At 32.2% G+C, this 18,740-nt stretch overlaps 1 protein-coding gene across 1 annotated transcript in view; it reads left to right on the top strand.

Annotated features, from left to right (window-relative positions):
* Window positions 1–18,740, top strand: part of Vps13b (vacuolar protein sorting 13 homolog B) — a 720,349-nt gene that overhangs the window by 227,380 nt on the left and 474,229 nt on the right. The window contains exons 18-19 of the mRNA XM_077801386.1: window positions 11,716–11,850; window positions 12,608–12,781. Coding sequence (XP_077657512.1) covers window positions 11,716–11,850; window positions 12,608–12,781 — 309 coding nt within the window. The remainder of the gene's footprint in view (window positions 1–11,715; window positions 11,851–12,607; window positions 12,782–18,740) is intronic.

The raw sequence follows: 18,740 nt of genomic DNA, 5'->3' as shown, positions 1-18,740 counted from the left end.
AGCTGCTGGGATTATTGGCATGCACCATCATGTCCAACCTACTAAGTGTATTTTGTATGTATATACGTAAGCATCAAGTAACAGGTTTTCAATAAAATGGAATATTGATGTTTCATAATACTCTTGTGTGAAATTTAAAATATTTCATGATTTTTGCTGATGTTATCATAAGCATTTTCTGTTTTCATCTTTTCAGTTATTTATTTGGGAGCAATTCCCAAAACTGAAATAAATTTTATAGAATTTGAACTCCAGGGGCTGGGGTTGTGGCTCAGAGGTAGCTTGCCTAGCATGTGCAAGTCACTGAGTTCGATCCTCAGCACCACATGAAAATAAATAAAATAAAGGTATTATTTTAAAAAAAAGAATTTGAAGTTTAAAAATAACACATAATTAGTATTGTTCTTCAAAATTATTTCATGAATATTTAATACATGTTTTTAAAAAGCCTCTACAAAATATTGTAGATTGTATAAACAAATGAATACAAATCATTAATTTTTAATTTTCTTTATTTATAGTTAAATTAATCTTTTATTGTGTCCTTTTACTGTTTGATTTCCTTTTATATGAATTTCTTTTTGTAAATCCTCACCCTCAGCCAAACAGTGTTGAGCAGCCAGCACATTAGGTAAGAGCTCTTCCACTGAGTTATAGGTTCAGCCCCATTGTTTTCTTTGTTATTTACTTATTTATGGGTTCATGAATTCAGTCATTTAAAAAAATAACTATTAAATGTTTTATTTAGGCTTTTATGTATTTGTCAAAGAAGCTTTAAACATTCCCATAAGTTAAAGTCTTTGGGTTCTCCATATGTTTAAAATAATTATGTTTACTATCTAAAATAGAAACTCTTAAAGAAGGCTGCTGTATTTAACTTCAAACTCTACTACCTTTTCCTTCTAGATGTTATATGCTCAGGTCTTACTTATTATTACTTATTATTATTGCCTTTATGAAAGGCATAGTAATGAGACTTATCAAATATATGGTCCTTTGAGTGAATATGTCCATATAGGTTATCTGTTTGTTATGCTGGTTCCAACGGTGTATATGGTCCCAGTTAGTGTTCTGTGGTTGTTAAATGTTATCACATGTTAAGTGGTGTTTTTTCTTAAAACTTCCCAACTTAGTTTAATTCCTCACCTGCTAATATTCTGTCTTTTAAAAAAAGACTTTTATTTAAATTTTTTAATTCTCCCTCCCTTTATTACAAAATGTACATAAAAATTATCATCTTTATCATTTTAAGTGTACAGTTCATTAATTTTAAATATACTTATAAGGATGTGCAACCATTACCACCATTCATCTCTAGAACTCTTTTTACCTTGCAAATGTGAAATTGTAGCCTGTTAAACAGTAACTACTCATTGCTTTCTCTTCCAGTCCCTGGGAGTCAGTATTCTATTTTTTGTCTGTATAATTTTTACTACTCCAAATATCTCAGATAATTGTAATAATACAATATTTGTCTTTTTGTGACGGCCTTCTTTCATTTAGCATAATCTCCTTAGGGTTCACTCATATTTTAGTAAATGTCACATTTTCTTTCCTGTTTAAGGCTGAATAATAATTGTATGCATTTGTCATATTTTGCTCATCTCTTCATGGATACTTGGTTTGTTTTCTTTTTTGCTATTGTGAATAATTCTGCTTTGAATATGAGTATATAAATGTCTCTTTGAGGTCCTGCTTTCAGTTGTTTTGGTATCTATGCACTAGTGTAATTGCTAGATCAATGGAAGTCTGATTATTAATTTTTTTGAGTTCTATCTTTTGGTAGTTTTATTCTTAATTGAATTTTTTTTTCTTAGAGACTGCTATTTTACATTTCTCGCAAATATGCCAAGGGTTCCATAGTTCCATAGTTCCATAGTTCATATCTTTGACAACAGCATTTGTTATCCTTGTGTTTTAAAAATAGTAGGCTTCCTCATGGATTTCAGGTGGTATCCCATTTAAGTTTTGATTGGCATCTTCCTAGTGATTAGTGATGCCTAGTATATTTTTATGCACTTATTGACCATATGTATGTTTTCCTTCTAAATGTATTTTTTGAACTCCTTTACCACGTTTTGAAGTGGGTTGTTTGTTGTTGCACATTAGGAATTCTGTATGCAGTCTGGATTCTGATCTCTTAATGGATAAATGATTTGAATCTTCTCTCTTCACTTTTCTTCCATGTATTTTCCCAATATTCTTAACATCCTCTTTTGGGCATTTTTCTTAACATCAAGTAGGTATATTTATGTATAATAATAAAAATTATTATTTGGTACTAGGGATATTCTGTATTCTAAACTCTCAGAAGGAGAAAAGAGAAAAGAAACAATATTTAGAGACCCTTTTTTCTAATGAAACTTCACACACAATGCAAATCTTCAAATTTAAGAATTGCCAATTTTAAGGAGGAAAAATAAACCTAAACCCCTAAGGAGACTTGTTTTGATGAAACCCTGGTGTGCTCTAGAGACAGCTAGAGGGAAAAGAAATTAATGACATGATTTGCTAACTTTTATTTTATTTTTCCCATTTTCTACATTTGGTAATGAAAATGTTAAGAATCAGGGTATTATTTGTACTTGAATATATATTTGAGGCATTGTGGTAGACTATCAGAAATCCACTTCTTTAATAAGATACATGCAGTATAATGATTCTTTCCTTTTCAGCCAAAGCATGTTCTTGAATCTTCTTGTCAGACTGTATCTAGAAAATGTAATTTCTCAGTGTTTTGACCAGGCTTTGCCACTTTTCAAATAAAGACATTTGTTTTCTGGTTTCTTTTCTTTCTTTTTTTAAAAATATTTAGTTTTTAGGTATAGATGGACACAACACAATGCCTTTGTTTTTATGTGGTTCCGAGGATTGAATCCGGGTCCCACCTGTGGTAGGCGAGTGCTCTACTTCTGAGCTACAATCCCAGCCCCTTTTTTCTGGTTTCTTATACCCAGAAATGTTCACATTCCCATTCATTGAATCATAATGTGGTATGGAACAAAAGTAGGTTAATTGTTTTTCTTAATTTTTAAAATGACCATGTGGGTTCATTGTACAATGAAGGTATGTAGATTTTCCTTATACTCCTTTTTCAACTCATGCATAGCTTCTCCATTTCAGCATCCCCATGAGAGTAGTACATTTATTTCATTGATCAACCTACGTTGACACATCTTAATTACCTAAGTTTTTAGTGTATATTGGGATCCATTCTTAGTGTTGTACATTCTGTGAGTTTGGACAGATTAATAATGATTTATATCCATCATCAGAGTATATAGAGTATTTTCATAACCCTAAACATCTAGTGTGCTCTGCATATTTAACCTCCTCTCACTCCCCAACTTTGGCAGTCACTGATCCTTTTACAAAGCATCTCCATAGTTTGCCTTTTTTAGAATGTCATATATTTAGAATCATAGACTATATACATCCTTTCAGGTTGGCTTTTTAAAAAATTGGCAATATGGACTTAGGTTTCCTTTATACTTTTTCATGTATTGATAGTTCATTTCTTTTTATTTCTAGTAGTTCATTATCTGGATCCAATACAGTTTACCCATTCACATTGCTGAGGAATACCTTTGTTCCTTGCATGTTTGGTAGTTATGAATAAAGCTGCCATAAATTATCTTTGTGCAGGTTTTTATGTGGACATAAGTTTCAATTCCTTTGGGTACATACTAAAGAGCATAATTGCTGGATCATATGGTGAGAGTATATTTAATTTTGTAAAAAACTTCCAAATCGGGGCTGGGGATGTGGCTCAAGCGGTAGCGCGCTCGCCTGGCATGCGTGCGGCCCGGGTTCGATCCTCAGCACCACATACAAACAAAGATGTTGTGTCCGCCGAGAACTAAAAAATAAATATTAAAATTCTCTCTCTCACTCTCTCTCCTCTCTCACTCTCTCTTTAAAAAAAAAAACAAGAACAAAACAAACAAACAAACAAACAAACAAAAAACAACTTCCAAATCTCTTCCACAATGGCTGTACCATTTTGTATTCCCATCAGTGGTGAATGAAAGTTCTTATTGCTGTCTGAATAAATCTTTAGTTTAGCATTATATATGATTGATAGAAGATTGTGTATAGATTTTTAGGTTGCGAGTTACTTTCCTGTAGAGTTTAAAAAGCAGTGTTTTCTTCTTGCTTTTAACATTACTATTGAGTTTGATGCCATTTTAATTGTTTAGCTTTTATATGTTTTTATGTCTAGAATTTGGTTGTTTTTTAGTTGTTATTTCAGAAACTTTAAGGAGCTTTTTAATACTGATGTAAATGTATTAAGAATTTATATATGTTTAAAATTTGTTTTGGATACATAGTAGGCTCTTTTAATTTTGAATTCCTTGACTTTGGGAAATATTCTTGAACTATTTATTTGATTGTATTCTCCATTTATTTTCTAGAACCTTTGTTTTTCAGATATTAAATTGCTTATGCTGATTATACATATTGTTATTTCTCATTTTCAATCTTTTTGGATTTTTTTTTATTTATGGGAAATTTTCTCAATTTTATTTCCCAGTCTTTTTTTTAATTTTAGGGGAATTAAAATCATGTTTTTAATTTTAAGAGTTTCTTTTCATTGTTTGAAACATCTAATTCTTTTTGCACTATCTTCTTTATTCTCAAGGGATAGATATTTTTATTATTATTATTTGAACTTTTTACTTATTTAACAAACACCATTGTTTGCTGCAAATTCAATTTCTCTATGTGTTTTTAAAAAATATCTCTTCCTGTTACATTAGTAATTTGCATATAATATTTTATGGTCCTTCATATTGTAGAAAGGAGTACTAAATAATTAGATCCTCTGTGTGAGCTTAGAGCTTGTTGAATGGCTGGTGTCATTCAACAAGGAGAATTGGATGCACCTTATTTAGGGGGCACGAATCAGTTATCAATGTCTTTGGTTCCTCTTTCTTGGACTACTGTCCAGAATTTTAAAAATCTCCCTCCTGCAGGTTATAAGGTTGTCACTTTGAGTTCTAGCAGAGTAAAAGAAGAGATCTCATTATTTGGTTAGTATATTCTATATAGATTTGTTGCTCAATTTTAGCAAGTATCACTTTCTTTGGTTCTATCTCATATTCCTTGAGTCCCTTGTTCAACCACTCCAGAGTGAGCCTTTTAGTCTTTTGCCAAGAAGAATATGATGTAGTTGTTTGACTACATGGATAAAGGGAAAGCATATTGCATGGAAGGGACCTGTGGTCATTAGACGGGCCTTCACTCACTCCTTATCTTTATAACCTCATCTGCCTGCTTGCATTCTAACTACCTTTTTCTTTAATTCTTATTTATCCAGGTCTTATTACAGATCTACTTAATTCTCAGTTCAATTACTCATAGACACTTTTATTTGTTTTGCTAAGATTACTTGTTACTAGTTCATAAAATGTCTATCAAAATTTTGGTGACAGGTTTTGCCTTATCAAGAGCTGCTCATTCTACTTTTGTGTTTGTATTTTCATTTGTTGGTTTAGGGCTCTAAAGAATTTCTTAATGATCTTTTGGTGGAATTTAAGGAGTGAACAGAGGTTTGGCTCCTTAATTTTTGATTTTTACAGTGATAGATCGTTTTCATTAGTTTATCTCTTAATTTTAATTTGCAGGAATAATTATAACTTAATTACTTAACAATGGAGGCTTTACACTGAGGGGGAAAGGTTTCTGTGAGGCTAGAAGATATGGTAGGCCAGACAGTTGGTTTGAAGAGAATTAGGGTTAATGGAGCACTGCAGGCCTAAGAATGTGTTAAGAATTGTACTTTTTCAGAAAAGTACTGGAAGGAGAAAAAACAGCAATGCATTATTTTGTGTTAAGGATTGTATTGTATTTAAGTTTGCAGTTTGCATTTTTTAGTATTATAAATCTTTGTAATTATTTTAAACTTATTTATAGTATATTGTAAAATTGCATTTCAGTTGTAGTTCTTTTGGGATTCTCTCTTTCTCTAGTGGACTTTGACAACAGCCTTAGTGTAAATATATAGGGTAGTTTCTAAGGCTCTTACCTCCCCCCTTTGTAAGGCTTTTTTCAATTATTATTGTTATCTAGGCTCATATATAGCCTAGAGATGTTTGTAGGATATATATATATATATATATATATATATATATATATACACAGCTATCTGTACATTCTACCAAATATTTTATCCATTTTCTGAACTAAGTTTTATATAACATTCAACTGAGTTCTCTAAGTTAAATATATCAAACAGTAACTACAGTTATTTTGACCTTGGCAAGTAACAATGATAAACAGTGACTTGCTTTAAGCTATCAGTTACAAAGTAGGCGAGTAATCCTGTTCCTATCTCAAGCCACATTTATTTGTCTTAAGAAATTTGGCTCTTTTTGTTTTACCATGTTACTTCCTTATTAGAAGGCTATCCTTCACAAATTTCCTAGAGTATTATTCTTGTTGAATAGAATTGTTGGACAGAGGTAAGACTCAGCCCACTCTTACCTTTCTCATGCTTATATTTAGGGCATTTTCCAGTTTCTCTTTGATAATGAAGTTGAAGGAAAGCAAGATTATTTTTTCTAGACTACTTCTTCAATATGTAAAACTACTTGAAGGGAATTAAAATTTTTATTATTTTTTTAAAAACGGGCCTATGGCACTGAAAGAAAATTTCTTTAGAAACAAAGACTTTTTTAAAGAGAAATGATACAATAATGTGTTTTATTATAAACACAACTTTAAAAATATCTGAGAAATGTAATGATTATAACAATGTAGAGCTGACTTCTTTTAAATTTTTTTATTATTAGACATGACAGTTCAATGTATTTTGAGACATCATACATAAATGGAGTGTAACTTCCCCATTGTATGGTTGTGTATGATGTACACAGGTCATGTAATCATGTATGCACATTTGGTAATAATGTCAGATTCATTCTACTATCATTCCTACCCCCATACTTCCTCCCCTCCCTTTATTCCCCTCTGTCTAGTCCACATTACTTTTGTTCTTCCCAAAGTTATTGTGAATTGGCATCCACCTACCAGAGAAAATATTCAGTGTTCAATTCTTTGAGATTGACTTATTTTGTTTAACATAATAGTCTCCAGTTCTGTCCATTTACCAGCATATGCAATAATTTCATTCTTCTTTAAGGCGGTGTAATATTCCATTGTGTATATATACCATAGTTTCTTTATCTATTCATCTGATGAAGAGCACCTAGGTTGGTTCCATTATTGTGAATTAAGCTGCTATAAACATTGATGTGCCTGTGTGTCACTGTAGTATGCTGATTTTAAGTTCTTTGTGTATAAACCTAGGAGTGAAATGACTGGGTCAAATAGTTGTTCCATTCCAAGTTTCCTTAGGAATCTTCATATTGGTTTCCATAGTGATTGCACCAACTTGCAGTTCTATCAGCAATGTATGAATATACCTTTTCTCCCATATCCTTGCCAACATTTATTGTTGCTTGTATTCTTAATAATTGCCTTTCTGGAAGGAGATGGAATCTCAGTGCTATTTTGATTTGCCTTTCTATAATTGCTAAATATGTTGAACATTTTTTCATGTATCTGTCAGTAAATTTATTTCTTCTTCTGTGAATTGTCTATTCAGTTCCTTTGCCCATTTATTGATTATGTTATTTGTTTTTTTGGTGTTAAGTTTTTTTAGTTCTTTGTATATCCTGGACATTAATGCTCTACCTGGGGAACAGGTGTCAAAGATCTCCCATTCTGTAGGCTCTCTCTTCATGTTACTGATTATTTCCTTTGCTGTGAAGATACTGTTTAGTTTGATTCTATCACATTTATTGATTCTTGATTTTACTTCTGTGCTATAGGAGTCTTGTTAAGGAAGTCACTTTCTAAACTGACTTGGTGGAGATTTGGGTATACTTTTTCTTCTTGTAGGCTCAGGTCTCTGTTCTATTGCCTACATCTTTGATCTACTTTGAGTTGATTTTTTTTCAGGGTGAGAGATAGGTGTTTATTTTCATTTTGCTACATATGGATTTCCAGTTTTCCCAACACCATTTGTTGAAGAGGCTATTTTCTCAAATTTATGTTTTTGGTGCCTTTGTCTGGAATGAGATAACTGTTTTCATTTTGGGTTTGTCTCTGTCTTCTATTCTGTAACATTGGTCTTAGTATCTGTTTTGGTGCCAATACCATGCCATTTTTTGTTACTATGGCTATATAGTATAATTCAAGGTCTGGTCTTGTGATTTCCTCCTGCTTCACTTTTCTTGTGAAGGATTGCTTTGGCTATTTTGTGTCTCTTCTTTTTCCAAATGAATTTAATGATTGCTTTTTTCTCTTTCTATGAAGAATGTCATTGGGTTTTTAATAGGAATTGCATCAAATCTGTATAACACTTTTGGTAGAATGGCCATTTTGATAATGTTAATTCTGCCTATCCAAGAACATGGGAAATCTTTCCATCTTATAAGGTCTTCTTCAGTTTTTTTCTTTAGTGTCCTGTAGTTTTCATTGTACAGATCTTTCACCTCTTTGTTATATTGATTCCCAAATATTTTGGGGTTTTTTTTGAGGCTCTTGTGAATGGGGTAGTTTTTTAAATATTTTTTCTTTCAGGGGATTCATCACTGTTGTATAGAAACACATTTGATTTATGGGTGTTGATTTTATATTGTACTACTTTTGCTGAGTTCATTTATTATTTCTAGAAAATTTCTGGTGAAATTTTTTCTTCTAAATATAGAATCATGTCATCACAAATAGTGATACTTTGAGTTCTTTTTTTTTTCTATTTTTATCCCTTTAATTTCTTTCTTCTATTTGCTCTCACTAGATTTTCAAGGATGATGTTGTGTAAAAGTGGTGAAAGAGGGGCTTGGCTTGTGGTTCAGTGATACATTCCTTGCCTGGCATGCGTGAGGCACTGGGTTTGATCCTCAGCACCACATAAAAATAAATAAAATAATTAAAATAAAGATATTGTGTCCATCTTAAAAAAAGTGGTGAAAGAAGTCATCCTTGTCTTATTCTAGTTTTTAGAAGGAATTCTTTCAATTTGTCTTTATTTAGAATGATACTGGTCTTGAGTTTAACATAGATAGGTTTTACAATGTTGAGGTATATTCTTACTATTCCTAGTTTTTCTAGTGATTTGAACATGAAGTAGGGCTGTATTTTGTCAAATTCTTTCTCTGCATCTGTTGAGATGATCATATGATTCTTTTTTTTAAGTCTATTGATGTGATGAATTACATTTATTTATTTCCATATGTAGAACTAACCTTGCATTCCTGGGATGAGTCCCACTTGATTGTGGTGCACTATCTTTTTTTATATGTTTTTGTATGTGATTTTCCAGAATTCTGTTAAGAATTTTTGCATCCATACTCAATGGTTTGCACATACTAAATGGTTTGCAAATGGTTGAGAATCTTCACAGTGTTAGTCTAAACCAACATGCCTTGCATACAGGTATACAAGATTCTCATCAGAGGAGCTATCAGGCTACTTCTTTTAATAGTATGCACATAGCCTTCATGAGATGTTAACAAAGACCTCTCATTCATGATTTAAAGTAGAATCCTAAGGTTTGTAAACTGTGAAAGCACTAGTATCATAAAATCACTAAAAAAGATTTGTTATATCCATATTCTTTTGCACACACTGAAAACTAGTTGAATTCTTTGGTTGTGAACATTGTTAGTAACTCTTTAGAGAATGTTTTAGTAGCTTCCTGATTGTCTTATAGATTTCCTATATTTTTGAAAAAAAATCTGTAAATTGAGAGTCTGTGAGGCTTGAATGAGGTGAAGATATCATTCAGCTCTGTATCCTTTAATCCTTAGCATAGTGATTAGAGCATCCTCTGATTATAACTCCCTGCATTCACAGTAGATGTAAATTTGTAGGGTAGCTCAGCATCCTTTCTTACAAGAGCAAATGTGAACTATGCCTTGACACTTTATGACTCAAGTCTTTGGCAAAATCGCAAAATCTATATTTGTCTAAGCCTTCATTCATATATATATTTAATAGCTACCTATGGGTATGTGTGTGTGTGTGTGTGAGAGAGAGAGAGAGAGAGAGAGAGAGAGAGAGAGAGAGAGCGAGCATACTGCATGGCACTCAAGGCTAGATGTCATGATAACTAGTACTACTATGAGTATTATTGCATTATTTAATTTTTTGAGATATTACATTTTTCAAGTCATGATTTCAAGACTGGTAAAAATGCTTAATTAAAATGCATAAATACTCAGCATTTTAGATACCATTTTATATATTTCATAGAATCATTGAATTCTGTGATAGATCTCCATTCAGTATTCCTTCTTTGATGATAGGTACTACTTTACATAGAACACTGGCCTAGACTATTGGAAACTAGCTACCAGTTGATGCACAAATATATTATTACCAAATGAAAATTAGCCAATTAATTAGAATTAGAATTAGTATGTGAGAAGCTGTTTTTTCAAGACTAGCTGATAACCATTTGCAAATCATTTAGTATGTGTGTTAAATCATATATTCCAGGGCTACTTCTCAGGAATACGCTGTCATAATCTTTTGGAGAGTTTATGGGTCTTTCTGAGTATATTTAAGTTTGAAATCAAAGTTTTTTAGAATAATTTTAATATATCAGAGAAAGTTTATGTTTTTAATTGTTCCTGTATAGTCAAATAATCCTCAAATATGATGGTTAGTATTGTATATTAAGTCAAAATGTAGAATGGGGAAGAAAAGACAATTATGTTCTTGGGTGTTTGTGAAAATAGGCAAAAGTTTTCTGTGATAAATTAGACCTTGTTAAACAGCTTTGCCGTTTTTCTTACTAACTATAGTACTTTAGGCAAAAATTAAAAAACTCCTCTAATCCATTGTATCAGTTTCTGTAAAATGAGGATGATAATATGCATATTATCTTTTTTTATATTCCTTTTCTGAGAATTGAATGAGTTTGTATGCGTAACACATAGTAAGACTTGAGGGAATGTTAATTGTTTAGAGGTCATCATCATTCTCCTCATTTTAGTGTTTGTTAGCATGGTCAGAATAATGTTCTATATGTTTGTCTGCCTGTATAATTGTCACCTATCTTTTATGACCAAAATGATGTTCTTTCTTTCAAAAGTTTTCTCACTATTGTTTTATTTTTAAATAATGGTAATTATTATCTTCACTTGAACAGCACTCAGTAAAGATGTTAATATCTACCTTTTTGGTTACCTGGTAAAAATGTCTTTGCTTCCATTCTGTTTATAAAGTTGTTGCATTTTAACCTAAGAACTTTTCTGACCTGTTTTGTTTTTGTCTCACACTGCATCTGCCCAAGACATTTTATTTACCGCAGTAGTTTCCTGTGTAGGTGCTCCTGCCAAAATGAAACTCAATTTATAAGTTAAATTTTTTAAAAAAGAAAAATCATATTGCATATTTTAAAGCCAAATATTATTTTTTAAAAGTTTCTTGTTTTTTAAGTAAATATTTGTACATTTCCTTTTTCTCATCCTCAACTTATCAAGAGCTGACTGCATAAGTAGAGTTATGAGAGTTCAGCCCATTTATTTAAAACTGCATCTTTTCACCTTTTAAACATTGAACTCTGAAACCTAACACAAACACTGTAAGAACATCTGAGGTAGATAATTAAAGTATAATTAAGTTTAAATGCCTTGGTGAAGGAGTATAAAAATTATTTAAATTCAATCGGCTAGTACATTTGCAGTTTTCTTTTATTAGGTGTGAAATCTAAGAATCCCCTGCCAATTCTTGAGGGCTCAATCCAGAATGTTGAATTGAAGTACTGCAGCACATCATTGGTCAAATGTGCCTCTGGGACCATGGGATCAATAAAAATTTGTGCCAAAGCCCCAGGTATGTGCAGCTGGACCGTGTAAAACTTTATTGCCTGTATAGGAGAATTGGCCTTGCATTTTACAAGGAGCGTTATTGAAACAAGAATTTACTCATTGTTCCTATGAATCAAAGGTTTTAATTTTTTAAAATAATCTTTACTGAAAAATTTTAATAGTGCCAGGATGACACTTCTTGACTTTTACCAAATTAATTTTTATTTAAGGAGAAAATACTTCTGTAGTTTAAGAATGTTTATGAGGGAGAAAACTTGAAGGAATATTTGCTTAAGCTTTGTTTGGGAATTAGGACTTATATGTGACAAACATTAAATTAAAATGTTGTTCTGGTAGGATTAAACACAAAACTAGTTGTCTTTAAATTTAGACTAATAATTGACTTTGGCTTTCACCCAATGTTTCATTTCATAATTTACTTTTTAAATTATGCGTAATTATTTTAGCACAAACTAAATTTCAAGATAAGTTTGTTATGGTAAAGATTTTATTAATTTTGTAAAAGATGATGCGTTCATGTTGTTTTCTTTTACAAAATGTTCTGAACTTATTCTGTATTCATTACAAAGAGTTAAAAATGCTTTTATCAGACCAATTCCTTATAACTAATTATAGCTATAAAGTTACCAAATATAATTGATATTTTGGTACAAAACATCAAGTTACTGCTATATTTTACTCAATACGATTTGTTGTTGGCTCTTGTTTTTTCAAGATTTATTATTTTTTCAATAAATATTTCAATAAATATTTCTATTCAGGTGACAGTGGAAAAGAGAAGTTGATTCCCTTACTTCAGGGTCCTTCTGACACTAAAGACCTTCATAGCACCAAGTGGCTCAATGAGAGTAGAAAGCCAGAATCTCTCTTAGCTCCAGATTTGATAGCCTTCACAGTCCAAGTTCCACAATATATGGACTACTGCCATAATTCTGGTAAGTACAAATCTGTCATTACTCCCTCATTTTGCATTTCCTTTTCCAGAAAGGCTTTTAAAAAATGTGCTTTTTAAAAGAAGTAATTTGTGTTCATTTGGATGGTCTCTGCGATTGTGCTTTTCCAAAATTTAGATGAAGTATTTTTGTATTATTTTTTTTTTAGAGGGGGGAGAGAGAGAAATTTTTAATATTTATTTTTCAGTTTTCGGTGGGTACAACATCTTTATTTTATTTTTATGTGGTGCTGAGGATTGAACCCAGCATGCCAGGTGAGCACGTTACCGCTTGAGCCACATCCCCAGCTCATTTTTGTATTATTTTTGATAATTGAAATGTGTTTATAACAATAAGAAAATTTAGCTTTATGTATATCTCTTAACTTCGGGTTCATATTTATAGAAAAACAAAGTCTATCAGATGTTATGATATCATTTCTTAGAGTTACATTTTTTCCTAGTGGTACTTTATCTAGAATAAATTTCATTTTATTCAACTCTTATTAGCATAGCCATACCTCTTGTGTTGATAAGTGATATCAGAAAGATCAATAAAGACTAGGAAAGAAAGAAGGTATGATAGGTAGAGACATACATCACCCTTGAGCTCAGTTCGCCAGTATGTGGTTAGTAAAGCAAAGGTAGTCAGTCATTGATGCTAGAAATAGGAAATATTGCTATAGAGGTTTCTTATTAGGGTAAAGGGTGTGAGTTTTTCTTTAGAATTAGTTGGCCAGTGAATGGTTTTAAATAGTTGCTTAAGGGTATAATTCCATTAACATATTCAACAAGTACTGCTGCTTATATAGAGTATGTTAAACATCACTAAGTTTAAAGTAGAAAGTATAAAACGATTTTTGACTAAGTAGACAATGATTCTTGAAGGCAAATACTAAAGCATTGCAGGAATGCACATATTCAGGAATACAAAAAATATTGAGAAGGTAAGTTTTGTTGCAGTATCACTTGTAGCTGAATGGCATCCACATTAGAAAGTGGAAAGCAGTATTTGGAAAGCCAGTCTGAGAATGTACTATTGAGAATGATAAGGAATTTTAAGGAAACAATGTTGTTAGGATGAGGCCAAAACACATACCACTACTATGCTATGGATAGAAGATTTTACCTATCTTCATGACATAGATTGGTAAATATTTTATGAAAAGGCCATATAGCTAATATTTGGGCTTTTTTATACTTTATAGTCTCTTATCTCAACTGTTAAGTTCTGCTGTAGTGGCACAAAAATAACTATTGACAGAAATGAATGGATATGATTATGTTCCAAGGTAATGCTATTTACAAAAAACAGAAAATGAATTGCATTTGGCTAATGTGGCTTGCCTCCTCTCATTCTAGGGAGAAGAGATTGGTGCTTAAATATACTGCTTTTGATAATGTATATTTAATCATGTTTCTTAAATATGCAGTTTACTAAATTTCTTTATATAATTATCCACATAGTAGTTTTTAGTAGGTTTTGGGTTTAGGTTACCAAATTATTAAGATATGCATCAAAATGACCAGACCATAAATTTGTAAGTTTTATATCTGAGAATGTACAAATCTTATTTGAATTTGCCATACTCTTGAGTTGGGCTAGGGTTTGTATTTTTTTTTTTTTTGCTGTATAAACAGAATAAATAATGAGCTCAGCATATTTAAATGTGTTTCTTCTTACAATATTCATATTATTTGCAATTTCAGTGCATTCTTAGGTTCACAAACGTTGTATTTTCATTTTTTTACTTTTTATATGGTTCTAAAAGTACACTGGTATAAGAAAAGTATCTGTGATATTGAGGGTAAAGTTACATAATTTGTCTTGCTGGTAAGGAAATTCACCTAGTCTTCAATATTAGTGTTGGTTTGGTGATGCTTATGAATTATTGTGTAAAATTATAATGTAATTATTTATACGGTGCTTAGAAAATATTACTTTGAGTATGTTTTAATCCTAAATTATAAAGTGCTTATACTTAAGCTACGTTAAAATATTTTATTTAGGGCAGTCTTAAATTTAAATTTTCCATCCACCTTGGAACTACCACACACATTCGTAGCTTAGGTATTTATGATATGGTTTAGAGAGCTCATAGTATTTTCTTAAAGCCAGTTTTAATATGAACTTGATTAATCTTATGCCATGCAACAAGATTTAAATTATAGAGGAGTGGGGTGTGGGGGGAGGGAGGGAGAATGAATGTGTGTGCACACTTTTGTGTATCTTTGTGTGTATGGCTGATGTTATAGGCAAATCATAAATAAGTCTCAAATAAAGATGTAATTTATTAATAGTCGAGATTTTATGAAAATTAGTCTCTTAGCAAGCACTTTCATATTTTCCCCGTCTTTTGCCTGTGCTTACAAATATACACACATATATTGATATTTATTTTCCCTATTTAGTTTTTCTTACTTGTTATCATAGTCTACTGTAAGATACTGCACTATATATTACTATACAGTTTGTCTTGTTGCCTTTTTTCTGTGCTGTCAGAATTTTATTTTGGTGTTGGAATTTCCATCTTCTTCTTTTTAATCTCTGCTGTATTTCTGATGCTTAGAATATTATTCAGCAGAGAGTAGTCTCAGAGTGAATAAATGAGCAAGTAAGCAAGGATTATATTTGTTTTTCTTTCATTTTTGTGACTGTAACATCTTAAGGAATGAGACAAAAAGGGAGTCTTCCTTGATTTTTAATTTTAAAGGAGCTGGGCACCATAGTGCTGGTCTGTAATCCTAGCTACTACTGATGCTGAAGGGAGGATCACAAGTTTCAGGCCAGCCTTATCATCTTAGCTATACCAGGTCTCAAAAAGGACTGAGGATATAGCATCCTTGGGTTCAATTCCTAGTACTGCTGCCTTCTGCCACCAGTGGTGCACAGCCCCGCCCCCACCCCCTGCTACTAAAGAGCTGAATAGTTAAACCCTTCTAGATCAAGAATTAAGGGAAGCATAGGTTACCCTTGCTGGCTTTTCAGAAGCAGATAGATGTCAAGGTGACATGTTAATGAACTTTTCCCCAGGGGTTTGTAGAATTTAATGATCATACTGATTATCTTCTGAGGATCAAGGATACTGGCATGACATGTGGAAGACAGCAGGCAATTTGTGCATGTATGTTCCCACACAGAAGCGCAGGAGATTATAACTGGGGACCAGTAAATGTTGTGATGTTATATAGAAGTGAATTTTCAGGGGAGCTGTCAGGCAGACTTTGGGGATTTCAGATTGTCTGGGAATGGACAGCTTTATTGATGGGAATTTGGAAATAATATGATAGAAAATTCATGAATTTTAGTTGAATTTAATATACTTTTATAATTTAAAAATAACTTTTGTGTAAATTATTTATTTACAAAACAAGATTGTGTTAAGCCTATCAAATATTTGTGTTTTATTGAGGAAGAAATAGAGATGTAGAAGTTAAATGACTTATCCATGTGCCTAGCAAGTGAGAATAGAACTTGAAGCTTCAGATTATAACATTTTCTCACTTCTTAGGCTATTTAACATTTTGTCTATTAACCTTAGGATCCACATTACTAAACATTGAACCCCCAGTCTTAAAAAGTTTTTACCTTTGAGGAGTTTCTTTCTAACTTTACAATAAGCACTGTCAGAATAGCCACACTCTAATGATATTACAACATTGCTTTGTCCTTGAAGTATTAGCAACTCCCTTTGTACTTGTCCCTCTTTCCCCCTTGATTGCCTTCTGCACTTGACTGACTGGTTACAGTGAAGGAGCAGTGGGCTCCAGTGGGACTGTGCCAACCCAATTCATGTTTATTCTTCTGGAGGTTCATTTAATGACACTAACATTTCTTACTTTTGTATAGATAGTAGAAGTCAAATAGTGAAGTAAATGCCTTTCTCCTTCATAGGTGGAACACTTGTTGACTATAGTTGATTTATATAAAATATTTCAAATAAGTTCTGAACATTTTTCTGCCCTTTTACATACAGTCTTTTGGTTCTTCTTCATGTGCTGTATTTTATGATTTATACCATGTTTTTTTTGCCAAAAAGTCTTTGTTAATTATGGCATTAATGTATAAATAAAATTTAGAGTGTCTACTGTTTAGGAATATAAAATTATTAGGAAGCACTATCATCTTAGAATCAAAAGAACTTAGAAGCAATTATTTCAGTTGCTTAGGCAGTGTTAGAGACTCCCTATCTTTCTTTGCTCCAAATCACGTTTTTTAATCTCTTGGTGGTGATTATGCTTTTATATATCCTGTTTTTTTTCTGCCTTTGATTCTTACAACTATCCTTTCCCTTTTTATATCTGTTTAATGCCAGCTCAAACTTAACATATACCTCTTCAAGGAAGAGTTCCCTCAAAATCCTTTTATCTTTTCCCCTGCTGTCCAATTTGATTAAGTATCTCTGCTAACGTACTTTCATAGTTCACTGTACTTTTCTTTCATAGCTCTTATGACAGGATATATTGTACAGTCTGTACCATTTGATAGTGAGTTCCAGAGTGAGGTTTGGTTGCTTATCATTTTATCTGCAGGGCCTCTTAACATTGCCTGACATTTAAGAAATGCTTGAGAGATCATTTGCTGAATGAATGAATAACTGAATGAACATTTATGACAGAGGATCAAGGGATAAATTATTAGATAGATAAATAATAATTTCTTTTTTTTTTGATACCAAGGACTGAACCCAGGGGTGCTTAAACACTGAGCCACATACCCAGCGTTTTTTAATATTTTATTTAGAGGAAGGCAGCGTTGCTTAGGGCTTTGCTGAAGTTGGGTTTGAACTCATGATTCTTCTGTCTCATCTTCCCCAGCTACTGGGATTACAGGCATGCACCACTGTGCCCTGTATAAATTCTTGATACATGTTAGTTTCCCCCACCCCCATAGGTCTTCCTCCTTGTTCTTCTGCATGTAACCACCATTGGAGAAATTATTCACTAGTATCTTTCTCTGTTAATAATTCTAATTACTATAAGGACATTTGTTCACTGGACTATAATTTCCATTTCTTGGTCTTCTTTTATTTTTACTGATGATACGAAATAATATATCAGCCTTAGATATAGTTGATAAATCTCATCTCTCTTAGTTCTTTTTCCCCTCCTTGTTTTATTCTCTTCAGTCACTAGCATTTACTCCTATACCCAAACCTTAGTCTATCTTGGCCTCCATGTGTTAGGAAACAGTTCTCCGGTTGGAAGATAAGTCCTTGTTTACCTCTGCAGCCAAGGAAGGCATGCTTAACTGCCCATCATAAAACATTTGGCTCCTCAACACAGGGTTCATATATTCTGTAATTCACCATATCGATTTGGACACATCTTTGTGCTGTCATGTATGTAGAACTTTGGGGCAAAGATGTTGATAGAAATATGTTGATCCTGGTGTTGCTTCCTGTGATAATGTACATAAAGTCCTCAGTCTTTGAGGAGTCATGTCTTCTACAGCATTCATGAAATTGTGGTTGGGTAAAATTTTAAGCCCCTTACAATTCTAAACACCAAAAACAGTGTTGCTTTTGGTTCTTCTTTCATTATTTCCCCCCAAAGGGTTTCTTTTTTGTTCTTTAAATATAGGACATCTTGTTTCCCTAAGATTATGTATTGATCCTCTTCTTTTTTTTTTAGGATGGTCTAATCAGCACTTCTGCTTTTAGCAACCAACTATAAATTTATCTCTTTCCATTTATTTTCTTTTGAGATCCAAACTCCCAAATTTCAGCCACTTCTTAGCAGGTTTCATAAAGATATTTGAATGGTGACTAACTCATTTCAAAATAAACTCAGTATAATTTTTCTTCCCTATTTCCTACTCCATTATTCACCATTTAATTTATAATCGCACTGTTTACCTTTTAATGCGGTCAGTTTAGCCCTAGCTCAATTCTTCCTTCTTTCTGTCTTCAATACAATTGATGTTCCACTGGAGTTTTTCTTTTGTTTGTTTTGTTTTTTTG

This window comes from Urocitellus parryii, chromosome 7, assembly GCF_045843805.1.
Source record: "Urocitellus parryii isolate mUroPar1 chromosome 7, mUroPar1.hap1, whole genome shotgun sequence".
NCBI lineage: Eukaryota > Metazoa > Chordata > Mammalia > Rodentia > Sciuridae > Urocitellus > Urocitellus parryii.
This window is presented reverse-complemented; position numbering and strand designations above follow the sequence as displayed.